The following is a 13,383-nucleotide window of genomic DNA, read 5'->3' on the forward strand; positions in this document are numbered from 1 at the left end:
AAGTCCACTCCCGTGCCGTGCCGTGCCGCCGCCGCGCTCTGCCCGCACCTGCTCATCTGCATACATGCATATGCAGCCAGACCGCGCCCTCGGGCCACGCCCCGCCGCAGCCCATTGGGCAGCCACGGACGGGTGGGGCATGGTTGGGGTGGGGAGGCTCCGCCCCACCGCAGGTACCCTCGTCCGGGAATGTGGGAAGGAGGCCTCCTTGGAGAGGCAGAACGGGGAGAAGGGGGCACAGGGCACCCACAGGGTGAATGGGGAAATGGGGCGTCTCCAGGGGCGGGGAATGTGTCCCCCAGGGGCCCATGGGCACGCTCAGGGTGGGGGAATAGAGGGTCTGGGCAACCTTGGATGGGTTATGGGGGGGCACTGGGGTACCCCCTGGTGGAACTGGAGTATGGGCATCCCTGGAGCAGGGATGAAGCTGGGGGGTATAAGGCACCCCTGAGGGAATCACCCTTCCCAAGATATCAACCCCCTTCCAAGGTCCTCAGTGGTGAAGGCAGGGAGAACCCCAGTCCTGGTTCAGAGCGCCCTGGGAGAGCAGGGTCCTTCCCGGGGTAAGCCAGAGGCCAGCCCACCCCAGGGTCACTTGCTGCCTGCGCATCCCCTCCCCAGTTGTTTGCTGTTTCAGTAATTAAGTTTGAAATTAGCCGGGGGGCAGGAGGCAGCCCCAAACACCCAGAAGAATCACAGCCAAATAATTCATAAAAAATGAAGAAAGAAAGGAGTTTCCCATGCCTTTTTTGGGAAGCTCTCCCTCTGAAGTGGGGGGGAGCTGCTTTGGGGTGACACCCTTGACCACAGGGGCTGGCCACGTGCCAGCAAATTTTGGCGTTGCCGGCCACACCGGGCTGCAACCAGTTATTAAGGTGGGGTTAGCCATCCCAGGAATGGGGAGCCCCCCCAGCCCCACCTGTAAGGGTGGGTCATCACACCACCTCAGCCCCCCGGCTTTGGGGTGCTGTGGGGTGCTGGCCAGGCATTCACTGAGGTCTTTAATCAAGGTGGATGCAAAACCTGCTGTAGCGGTCGGCATCGGCTCCACCTTCCCACCCAGCTCCCGGCATGGCCCTGCCACCTGCTCAGGGGAAAAGTCCTTTTTTGAGTGGGTAGATTAGTTTTGCACCCTGATAGGAGCAGAAGAGTTAAGGGTGGGCATGCACCTGGCTGGGGCTGCTGCAGGGCACCTGGGGTGCATGGGGGGGCCCTTGGAGGGATCTTTGGGGTGGTGGACAAAAACATTCTTTGGGGGCTGGGAGGGCCAGATGAGTCCTGAGAGGCTGCTGGGAGACCCCAAAGGAGGTGCTGGAGTGGGACACTCTCCCAAGGGGCTTCCCCAATACCTTTAACAGCCAAGGTGATCCTGGCTGTGGTGGGTGAGCTCGATCTGGCGCAGCCCTCGGGGGCATTAGGGTGGCTTCTGGATGGACATTCAGGATTTTTTGATGAGCATGAGGGCAAGGTGGGGGACAGAGGCAGATCTGAATGAGTTGGAGCTCTCAGCTGGAGGCCACTGCACCCAATCCCAAACCAGGGACCCCAGACCCCAAGCATGCTCAGGTGCAAACTATCCCTTTGTGGGGTGCTGGGGGAGATGGAGGGGACACCTGGCTGTGACCCCACGATGAAGTCCCCACCAACTGGTCTTGCCTGTGCAGTCCAGCCCTACCTTGGGTTTTGGGGCCGTGTGCTGCCAAGGGCCACCCTCTGTAATCACAGCTCATGGCAGAGATGCGTCCAGCCTTTGCCAGCGCACAAAGCTGCTGGGTGACCTGAGAGGCTGCCATCCTCTCCCAAGCACACGGGGAACTGTGGTACTCAAATGCCCCACAGCAGGGCTCAGGGATATGAGCCAGGCTCTTGTGAGCTGACACCTCATACACCCTTGTTACCTCCTGGGTGCTGTGGTGGGGCTCTGTCCCCTCGTGCAAGGCACAAGGGTGTCCCCACAGTGGGTGAGCTGACCCTCAGCTCTGCAGTGAGAATGAGGCAGCAGGGGCACCCTGTCACCTGCAGAGCAGGGATGCACTGAGCACTGGTGGCACTGGGAGAGGGATGGGACTGGGACCGAACTCTACAGCAGGCACCAGCATAGCAGCACTGAACTGGCAGCAGAGGGCTGTGCCAATGGCATGTCCCTTCTGCTGTCCTCATCCCTGTCCCTGCACCATGCCAGCCCCAGGACAAGCAGGATCAGAGAGTGTAGTTAGCTGATCAGCCTGGCTGAAAAGAGAGCAGCCAAATGGCTTTGGCTCATCAGTTCCTGAACTGGTTTCCCCACCAGACAGACGGACAGACGCTGAGGCTGGCACACAGGAGACATCAGGAATGTGCTGCTGGGCTTGGGACAGTATCAGGCCCTGCAGCGCTGGAGGGGCTGATGCTGGGATAATGGAGCTGTGGCAGCCAAGGAGGAGGAGGCCAATACAGACTCGGCTTGGTATTGCATCCATGGGGAAAGGTTTTCCCTCTCTGCTAAACACTCATTTCTCTGCCAAACTCCATCATCAGGGATTAAACTTCCTTCTCCACACATGGAAAGCCTCAGTGCGGATAGGAAACACACGCCACGCTTGTTACACCCTCGGTAGGAAAACAAACAGGGTTTAAAATGCTGACAGTGGCCTTGAGGGCACAGCGTGGGTTGTCGTGGGAGCTCTGTCCCTCTTCCAACCCCGTCCTTGGGAAAGCTAGCATGGGTACACAGGTAACAGCTCTTGGGATGCACATCGCAGGCAGCTGAAGCAAGTTTTGGCAAGCAGCTGTTCAGGGTCGGACCTAAGGTCTTCTGCCCTCAGCATCCTCCTCTGCACTGGCCTGGGAAGGGTGCCAGAGCAGGCGTGGGGTGCTTGGGCATCTCTGCAGAACGCTGCTGGCTGGGCTGTGTGGATGGAGGTGGCCTGGGATGGAGCTCCTCTCGCAGTGTCCAGCCTGGCACACCCGTGGCACCAGTGATGCCCTGAGGGAAGTGGTTTAGACACCCCTCCCACGCGGCACACATTCCTGCCCCGTGCAGAGCGGCCCGAATCCAGTGCCCCCTTGCTCCTGCTCCCACAGAAACCATGGATGGGTCACCCCCTGCCCTGCAGCACGACTTACCATGCTCCTGAGCACTGTGCATCAGCTGAAGGCTCTATCCAATTCACCTGGTTTGACCATGGCAACATCCCCAGAGCTGGTCTGATGCACACTCTGGCCCAGACTCACTGCCTGAGCAGTGCCGGCCTCCTCTCCCTTCCCTCAAGCCTGCAACTCAGAGCGAGATTTGGCCACACTGGGGAACTTTTTGCACTTTACAAGTTATTCCAAAGAGCAGTGGGTGCTGGGACAGGCAGTCGGGGGTGGGCAGCACAGAAAAAGGGGCTGGTGTGGGGCACCACCACGCCCCGTTTCTGACCTTTTATTGCTGTCCTGCACAGCAAAGGCAACAACGTTTCTCTCTTCCACCGGCTCCAGGCAGGCAGGAATAAGCCGTTCGTGTTTCCTTGCAATAGTCACCGCTGCATGGGGTGAGGCTGCTCCCAAAGGAACCACCAGACATGCTGCAGGGTGTGAGAGAAATGCTGGCAGCATCCGGGAAGGAATTCCACCTACCTGTGCAGGGCTGCACAAACAGCCACGGCAAGGGCTTTTCCACCTTCCTCTGAAGTGCTGGCCCTGCTCCACCTCAGGGGCATTCACATACTATGGAGATGGACCGTAATGGACTGTAATAACACACTAAATACCACGATTTATCGGTCCGTCACCTTTAAATAACAAATCTCCTCTCCCTTCCAAGCTACAGGAGCACTCAAGCATGGAAATGAAAATACTTCCAAGCTGAATGGCTGTCACGCAGGAAGGCGGAGGGTGGGAGCCCTCTCCCTGCAGCTCCTGGCAAGCAGCACCCTGGCCCTGGGGCTGCTGTGGCGCCGGGCAGGACCCTGCTGCACCCGCCTGTTTTCCTGGGGGGCAGACGCTGCCCAGGGCCTCCCCACGCTGCAGGATGTGGGCTTTGGTTTGCCGGCAGCTCAGACACCGCCCGGCTTTGCTTTCCCAAGAGGAGCCTCACAACTGCGGGCAGTTCTGAGTCTGTTCCCAGGCTGCCAGCACAGCGTCCCAGCCAGGGCTGGGGGACCCAGCAGCCCCACAGCTATTGCAGGGCTCTGCTACCACCGAGCCCCCTGCTTTGGGGTGCAGGGACAGGGCCATGGGTGCAACATTCACCACCCACTGGGAGGGTGAGCTGCTGGGGGCTCCCGACAGAGGGAGAACCAGCAGAACAACAGCAAATTCTATCAGAACAGCACTTAAAAAAATAATTTTAATGTTTTAATTGTTTAAGATACATTATCTGTTTATTCCACAGCAGGATCCCACAGCCTGAGCTAGCACGGGTTGGGAGCGGGCATGGCACATGGCCCCACTCAGGAGGCAAGTGTGGGAGAAGGGATCAGTGCTGGTACAGGTGGGGGTAGCTCCAGCTGGCTCATCCCTGACCACACAGTCACCCAAATCCAAAGCTCAGGCTGAAGCCAGCCCTGGAGAGGCACAGGCTGCAAGCTCCAGGTGTGCACGCACTGCACAGCAGTGTCCCTGCACTGGGAGTGCCCAGTAGGCACGGCCCCAAACACACAGATCCATCAGTATATTCTCCAGTTGATGCTCCACAGAAAGAAAAGTCATAAACCTTTTGTGTCCATGGATCCCACCATTCTTCTAGACCCCCTTTTTCCCTAGAAACTGCTGTTCAAGAGCCTCATCACTCCAACAGCAGCAAATCTCAAATTATCCATAATTTTCCCCATAGAGCTTGGAGACAACAGTCAAAAGGAGCTGTATGGAATAAGTGTCCTCTTTGTGTTTTCTCAGTGAGGGAGCAAAGGCTTTCCAAAACACCTCATCTATGGAGAGATAGTGTGGATCCCAAACTCAAAAGGCAGATGCCTTTCCCAGTCACCAGGAAGTGTCACCAACAAGACAGGAACAAGTTAAAGTGCATTTTATCACCTGGTGAGAGCAGGAGATGCAGACACCTTAAAGCCTAACAGTACTAAAACTACTGGAAGCAACTAATCGCAGGGACCTTGGGTGCCTGGCTGAGCTTCTTATGCCAGCCACAGGTACTGACCAGTGAGCAGAAAGCTATTTATAAAGTAATCCTGAAAAATGCCATTTCCTTCTCTTGCTGTATGGGGAAATCTAAACAATGTAAACAGGCATTCAAAATAAGGACCCTGCTGCTTCCAAAGAAACTCTGAGCAGTTCCATGGACTATTTCCTCTTCAAGTGCCATTTACAACTCACCTTTAGAGCTTACTGTTGCTTGAGAATTATTTCTGCCTTAATTGTGTAAAACAACTGTTTTGCTCAGTATGAGCCCATGTGAGGAGGCACCTGGAAAAGACTCTACATTGCTGCAGTGAGTTTGGCTCTGCCAGGTTGGCCCTTTCCAGGGGAGCTTTCAAACACCTCTTCATCCCAAACTAACCAATATTCACACACCCTTCTGCAGGAGAGAGCAATTTTTCTGGTCTGGCATCCATGGCCAGCAATGGACACAGGGAATTTGGTCAAATTGGTCTGAAAGCAACCTGGGAAGCTTAGGAGTAATGGAAGCACTTGTAAACATCACCACAGCACATTACCAGGACATCCTGCTTCAGCTCCTTGTGGCAATCTCCTCCAGACAGAGTGGAGCAGGGCTGACTCAACACAGCTTAGGAATTAAATATCCAATCAGTTCCCGGGTGCCCCGCTGTCCCCACCGCTCAGAAGGTGCTCTCGAGCAGGCAGTGGCACCCACAGCCCGTGGGACAGACCTCCTGGGTGCGAAACCACTCCATCATGTGGCTGGTGTGGCCTCCGTGGCCACACGTCAGGCAGAAGTTGGAGGAGCCCCGCACGGCCACGTGGCAGATGGCGCACTGGAAGGTGAAGCCCTTGCAGATGGCGCACTGGGTGCCGCGCACCTCGCTGCGGCAGTGGCTGCAGTACACGCCAAACTCTGCCGGAGGAAACACACGGAGAGCAGGACAGTTAGTGCTGGAGAATTATGGACAAAGCAGCCCTGCATACAGCCCCTTGCTCAGCAGATCAGCCCCTTAAACTGCCCACGGATCTGCTTCAAAGCTCCATCAGGATGGGATGGCATTTAGAGATCTTGGTTTGTTCTCCATATGGCATTAAAGGAACAGGCAACGGAGTGTTGGGGCACTGACTGGCCCAATTCCTCAGCTGTCTGCTGGAAATGTGGGTTGGATTTCAAGCTTTGGAGACACTGACACATGAAGGTTTCCTGCTGGTCTCATCCACCTCTTACCACTAGGAAGTGTCACTAAGCAAGCAAGAACAGCCTCCATTTCTCATCAGAGAGCCCAGAGCACACCCAATGCCTCCTGTATCAGACTGTCAGCCATGGAGCTGCAAAGGCATTGGGGGTTAAGTCACCTGTTTTCACTTCAGTTACTCCTCAGAAGTTGTCCTGGATGACAAGGTGAGACTACTGCTTTTTCTCTGGCATCCCTTAGCTGTTTTTCTCCTCCCAGGTCAAGCACATCTGTTCTCAGAGGTCTGTGAAGAAGACAATCTGGCAGCTGTCCTTAAGCTGGGCATCTACTCTACTGAAAGTATTTTGGGAGAAAAGTCCTCTTTACCTATTTGCTGGCAAGATCTCTAGTTAGAGATCTTGCAATTTTAACATAAGGACACTTCAGTCCAGGATCAGAGATGAAGACAGGGCATTTCAGAGGGAATAATGGACATTCATCAGCACAGAGCTGAGCACTGCTGGCATGGCAGTATGTGCATTTCCAGCTTTGCTGGAGAAACGGTACAGTCTACAAAGCCCTTGAACCAACACCTGCAAGCCTCACCTCCACCCAGAGCTGTGAAAAAGTCAAACCCATTTACTAGCAGTGCTAACCTCTGTCAGAGGTTAAATGTCACATTTTCAGTGATGTTTCAGTAACCAATGGATACTTCCTCTATGTAGCAGGATGCTCTGCCTAAGCCAGAGCAAAACAGCTTGGATCTTACCTTACTTGCAAGCTGTCAGTGACAGATTGAGGGGGGGGGGCTGTTCTTAAGTGCTGAAGGATGCTGAAACCAGCTTGATCACACTACCCCAAATTAGACCCATCACATGGATAGGTAAGGCAAATGCTTCCTCACCAAGGCTGGCATCAACAGGGATATAAAAGCCCTGGTAGGGAAGGGAGAGGCAGATGTTTACAGAAGAAGAAACCAAAGAGCTGATAGCTTCTAACTCAAAAATAAAGCACGTTCTGCTGAGCAGGCAGGACAACATTTTATCTAAAATTGTGTGACTGACAGTCAATCACTTCATACCATAAAAGACCAGTTCCAATTTTAAATGGTGAAAACTTTTAACACACCTCCCTTAGGTGTGTGTGAAGATCCTTACCTTGGGTGGGGACACCCTCAAGGGTCACTCCTCAAAGCTGAGTGAGAGAGATTTGCCCATGATCATTGCTATGGGTGAACATCAGTGTCTACCTGATAATTATTAAGCTAGCCTTGCTATTATTAATAACCAGTGCACTATTAATTTTGTATACTGTGTGGTAAATAATTCTGATTAAGGTCTTTTTAGTCTAATGACTATCATTATATTCATCAATTTAAATAAACTCTTCATATTTTATTCATATGAAATAATTGGTTTGCCATCACTAATCCTGTGGAACAATTGGTACCAAGGTTCAATTACACCTATATAACAATTTTAAACCCTCATGACTCCCTTGGGTGGGTCTCTCATATAAACTTTGTCTATTCCATCCATGACACATCGCACCCTGCAGATTGCACGTTCCTAAGCTCCCGAGGCAGAGCTGTGGCTCTGCTTGGGCAACACTGGACCAGACACTCACCAATTCCCTTGTGGGGATCAGGAGGACATGAGACAAACTTCAGAACCTCAGCCCGCTTCTCTCGCAGGCCCCAGCGATAAAGGATTTCTCCATAGCACTTCTTAAAGTCATCAAATTGCTGAGTGTTGGCAGGATCCAGCAGCCTAGAGGAACAAACAGGCTTGTGACTGATTGACTCTCAGAGACTCTGGATGCAATCCTCTTTCCAGCAATGGCTATGCAACCAGCTCACATTGATGGAAGTAGGGTACTTCCCATGTGTTGCTGAAACATTGCTGAACACAAACTGCTCTGGCCTTGACTTGCTCTACGCTCCAGGGTGCACACTCTGTGGGTGGACTCGCCTTTGGGGCCCCCACCATGGCCTCTTACGGATGTATCATGTGTAATCCCAGCAGTGTTGATCTGCAGGATGAAGCTTCTTCAAGTAATTATGTAAATGACAAGGTCTGTGACTGAGACACAAGTAAGGCACCTCTGAACATCCCCAAGGCACGTGATAACCTACCTTTTGTTTTTCTCATGCTGGTCTTTCTCCCGCTCCCGATGATCAGGATACATTAGGTTTCCGTAGCGGAAGTCATCTGGAGAAGACTCGCACCAGGGAGTGGAGGTCTGCTCCGTGTCTTTGTTTGCTGCAAGCACCAAGAGGCTGTGAGTGCATCTCCCCCTTCAAAACTGGGGTCAGGAAGGGACATGAAAGACCACAGGTTTGGACACCCACGTTTCTGTCCTGTCTCTGTCCTACCACCCTTGCATTTCAACAAACACTGTCCCACCTCCAGGAACTAAGTGCCAGCCTCTACTTGCCAAGTGCTTCTACTACACTTCTGGTGACAAGACGGGAACGGGGATCACCAGGCAGAGAAATCTGATGTGGAGGAATCCCTTTTGCCTGCTGCTTTAGACAAAAAGTAACCAGGCAATCAATCCCATAAAGTTTGCTTGGGAACATTATTCTGGGCAGACCTGGGTTCCTCTTTCCGAGACAGGGAGGACTCTCATTACCTGGTGTTACGTAAAGGGGCCTCTGGATGCAAGGTACTGCCCCAGGGGCAGGGAGACAGATGACTGCTAATAACTGCTACAAGAGATTATCCACTCCCCTAACCCCCATCCTCTCCTCTTCCCCATGTTACAGGTACCTGGATATCACACTGAAACTTGGTGCTAATAGGGATGATGCTGCCCCAGGCCATGTATATCACTAGGAATCAGCCAAAAGCTTCAACTCTGACACCACAGCCCCTAGGAGTGACTGGTCTTTATCACCTTTGCAGCTCAGTGAAAAACCTCTGCAGATATTCATAGCACCAAGAACCCAATCTTTCCAATTGCTGCTGTTTTTCCAGTGAGAGGAGAAAGCACAGCACTGCTTTTCCCCCTGAACCCTGTGAAATTAGCTGGCTGATGACATTTTGAGGCCAGTTTCGATACTTGTTGAATGAAGTATCTACTAAAGTCAGAAGGTGCAGGTCTCCAGGAGCCTTGACATGGATACTGCAAGGCCTGCTCACTTCCAGCCATGGAGTCACACCTTGCTGGCCAAACCCCACAGAGCTGCTCTGGCAGAGCACATCTGCAATCACAGCCAGCACTAACTCTCTCCTTTCCCCACCATAGGAGCCATCTAAAACCTTCAGAAGGGAGGGAGATTCCTTTATTTACTAGCCAGGTCTCATACCTATGCTCCAGCCTCCAGTGCCAATTCCAGGATCTGACATGCTGGAACAGGAGCCAGAGGAAGTAAAGCTGGGCTGTTGAGAGGGAAAGGAGAATAAATCATGTCATCTATATGAGAGACGTTCAAAGATATCCAAGACAAACGGGAAAGAAATGGCAATCATACGTATCGGCTGTGGGAGGCCAGGTTGGAGGCACGCTGAGGAAAGGGAACACAAGAGTTGGGGCACCCCTGGAGCCTGGATTGGGCTTCAAACACACTGCAGAGCATGGCCAGGGTCTGCACGTCATGGAGCTGTGAGTAATGAGCCAGCCTGGGAAATGAAAAAGACAGTGTGAAACCAGGCAGAATTCAGTGGCAAAACCATTAAGACTCCAGGGCAGCTAATTTCAAGCCTGTTGCATACATGGGTTTGGGTGTATGTCTGCCCACAGGAGACACGTGCACTGAAGAACTGGGTTGGCTTCTCTGTCACACCTTTGAGGAGCCAGGTTCGCCTTCTGAAAATGCTCATGCCCTAACTGGTGGGAGAAGGATGGGAGCTCTGGGAATCCAGCAGTACTCATGCTCTGATGTAACATTGGAGCTATTAGATTCACTCCCAGCCACAACATCTTTTTGACAAAGCCCTCTGGGTGCAAGTGTCCTGCACCTATATCACAAGGAAAAAGCCCACTGCAAGTTTTCTGGAAGGCTAGGAAGTTTCCAGTTTGCTCTGAAGGCCAAGAGTGATAAAGAACAACCTGTGCTGTGCTCCCACTGCTGCCATGCAGCAGGAGAGAGCTCAGCCAAGCAACAGTATGGAAAGCACAGCACACAAATCCTGCACTTCCAAATAGCATGGATGGACAAATAATATCAATTACTAATTATGTGCCCTCCTGAGCAGATTCACCACCTGGAAGACATTTGTAGCTAACACCTGGCTTTGAGGCCACTGGAATGACTTCCCAGTAAAGCTGGATGAGAACAGGAAACCAGAAAGTGAAAAAAGGTGTTGCACCAACAGGCTCGTTTAGTGGGGAGCAGGAAACCCGAATCTCCAAGTCAGGCATTGTGGGCATAGAAAGCAGAGCTCCACCCATGTCTGGCCTATTGCTCAATGCCGACCAAGGAACACCTGAGTGATAGGTGGAAGGTCAAGGGCTGCTTCCTGAATGCCAGAAACACATTTGGAGCTTCCTTTTGTGATGCACTGCAGGCTTGAGACAGAAAAAAATCCATGCTGTGGCACTATCCCGAATCTGAAATGACCCCTTACACATACATAGTTTACGGAAGGCTCTGCTTCAGCAACCGTTCCCCAACCCCCCCCCAGCATTCAGACACGTACAAGGACTCCAGTAATTGACGTCCAAATGGATGTTGTGCCCAAGGTATCTCTAAATCTGGGTCGGACTTCGGTCCAAGACAGAGATCAGTGGCTACCATGGCCAGTGACCAAACCTGGCAGACAGGAAGGAAAAGCAGCAAAGCTACAATTAGGATTAACCACACTCCCAGGGCATAGGTGTGCACAAATTCACACACAGACAGACAGATAATAATGGAGCTTGTCTGTTTTGCTAGGTTTTTTTTCCTCTTGACAGCAGGGAACAGTTTCGGTCTCTGTGTCACAAATAATACAGAGAATAACACAAAACCAAAGCTTTCCCTGTCCCACTCACTTTGTGTTTGGGTTAAATGCAAAAGCAGAACAGTCTATAGTCTACTAGTGCATTTTATATTCAAAAGCCTCAAAAGGGTTTAGATTTGATACAGTTCTTGGGTTCAGAGATGTTTGGTGGCAGAAAGTTTACTAGTAAATCATTATTTGCATGAGAAATATCCTTTGATTAGTTGTGTCACTGAGCACTATTCTCCTAATGCAGACTGGCACAGACAGGACACAATTTGCCATTTCTGCTTCAAAAGTTTAACCACTTCACATGAAATTTCTCCTTCATTTATCATCCTCTACTCTGAAAACGGTTCCATCTTGTCAGTTTCTATACCACCGATCTAGGACTGTTTTTTCTGCTGTGCCTTTAAAAATGGGACAGAATATTCTAGGGAAAAGGAAAGCTCCTAGTTTAGCATGAAAAAAAAAAAGAGCAGGAAAGGAAAAAGAGCATGGTGCTAAAAAGACAGCAGAAATCAGAGAACTGACAACATGGACAATAAAGAAAAACCACATGCTCCAAGTACAAAGAACAGACAGAAAAAGCAGTCCCAAAGCTGCTCTCCGTGAAACCAGAGAGAGAAACAGGAGAGAAACCAAAACAAGGACTGAGCTGAGTAAGAGAGAGCACAGAAAGGAAACAGGAAAGATGCCACTTCCTACACTGCTACAGAGCACATGAAACCTGTAACTTGCAACTCAAGCCTCCATGTCTGCTATGAGCTGCACTACAGGCTGGAGTTACAGGAGACAGGGAAAACTAAGCAAGAAACTGAGTTATCTCAGAGAAATCTTGCTGAAGTTACTCCACCCAAACTCTGGTCCAATGTGGACAAACCAGACTGCAAGAGGAAGAACAGACAAAGGGGAACTAGACCTACTTTCTCTCTGCTGGTCTTGCAGAACCCCCCAAGAAGCAAGACAACAGCTTGAGTCAGCTTCTGCTTAGGTCAGGTAAGCCTATGCATGTTCCTTGTCCAGCTCTAGGAAGAGCCAAATGCTGAGGAGATATGCACAGCTCCTGTGGCACTGCCAGTTCCCATCTCTTTCAGGTGCTCCCATGTCCTGTCAAATGTCCTCCCTGTTGCAATGGACTAATCACAGAGGAAAGCATAGGCCACAATAGCCATTTTTCTCCTATTTTTAGCCAAAGGCAAATAGCCAGCCCCATTTTGGGGCCCCTGGGCCCAGGCTCTCTTGGGAGAAAATAGCTGCAGTTAGCACCCAGTGCCAGCACAGATGAATGCCAAACAATGGGAACAATTACATAAGTACCAAAAAAATTACGGATCAAAATGCTGACAGCAGCTAGGCAACTCTGTGCACAGTTACCCCATTTGATGACTCAAAAGCAGGCTGCATTCCTCACTTTGCCTACAGGAAGTCCCTGAAAAATGTGTTTCACTCAGTTTGGCAAAAGGCATAAAAGAATCTGTGTGTAGCCCTGGGAAGGAATCTCTTGATGCCCAGAGTCAGGGAGGTGAACACCACCTTGGTGGCTGTTCCACAGGTCTGGTTCACCAAGCAGAGACTCCTGGTACAGCTGCTGAACCCTGGTGGCCATTTGGGTGTCAGTGAGCCATTGGAGGGTAGCACAGCATGCTGAGGAAGAGATCTGATTCCATGGCATACCTGTACGAGATCCCTCCGCCCCACAGTCAAGGCTGAGGCAGCATTCTTCTGGCAAGTCTCCTGGATGTTATTCACGTTCAGTCTGAAAAGACAGGAGGTAACTCAGCTCACATTACCTACAAAGGTGGGGAGGAATGGGGGGAACGTGGTTCTGGCAGCAGTGAGCAGCCCAGAACCTCCAGATCAATGTAAGCCTCTTTGCATGGCCAAGATTCCATCCCATCCTTCTCTGTTATTCAGGGATCACTGCCATCCACCTCCCACTATTCATTTTTGCTAATACACCACACATCGAGTCCAGCTCCACACTAGCTGGGATTGATTCTAAGCAGCACCATTTCCAAGAGGGTATCAGACCAAACTTCTGCCAGGATATCACGAAGTCCGGAATCATTCTTGTCCCTAAAAGCTGGTGCCATTGGTTACATGGTCCTGCTCCCATTCAGCCCATCAATCTGCTCTGGCTGACTCAGAGGGAGGTGGGGGCACACTGGAGAGAACCAAGCCTTCAGCCTGTTCCCCAG

At 51.5% G+C, this 13,383-nt stretch overlaps 1 protein-coding gene across 4 annotated transcripts in view; it reads right to left on the reverse strand.

The window, feature by feature from the left end:
* Window positions 1-4,298: 4,298 nt before the first annotated feature.
* Window positions 4,299-13,383, reverse strand: part of WDR59 (WD repeat domain 59) — a 48,980-nt gene continuing 39,895 nt past the window's right edge. For 3 of the 4 annotated variants that reach the window (XM_069026754.1, XM_069026755.1, XM_069026756.1), the window contains 7 exons: window positions 12,860-12,941; window positions 10,901-11,013; window positions 9,733-9,880; window positions 9,568-9,640; window positions 8,392-8,518; window positions 7,884-8,026; window positions 4,299-5,995 (listed from right to left, as the gene is read on the reverse strand). In XM_069026754.1, coding sequence (XP_068882855.1) covers window positions 5,760-5,995; window positions 7,884-8,026; window positions 8,392-8,518; window positions 9,568-9,640; window positions 9,733-9,880; window positions 10,901-11,013; window positions 12,860-12,941 — 922 coding nt within the window. In that variant the 3' untranslated portion in view covers window positions 4,299-5,759. Of the gene's footprint in view, window positions 5,996-7,414; window positions 7,452-7,883; window positions 8,027-8,391; window positions 8,519-9,567; window positions 9,641-9,732; window positions 9,881-10,900; window positions 11,014-12,859; window positions 12,942-13,383 lie in introns of all 4 variants that reach the window. The other variant, XM_069026757.1, reaches the window with a different exon arrangement.

This window comes from Aphelocoma coerulescens, chromosome 11 (assembly GCF_041296385.1).
Source record: "Aphelocoma coerulescens isolate FSJ_1873_10779 chromosome 11, UR_Acoe_1.0, whole genome shotgun sequence".
Taxonomy (NCBI): Eukaryota; Metazoa; Chordata; class Aves; order Passeriformes; family Corvidae; genus Aphelocoma; species Aphelocoma coerulescens.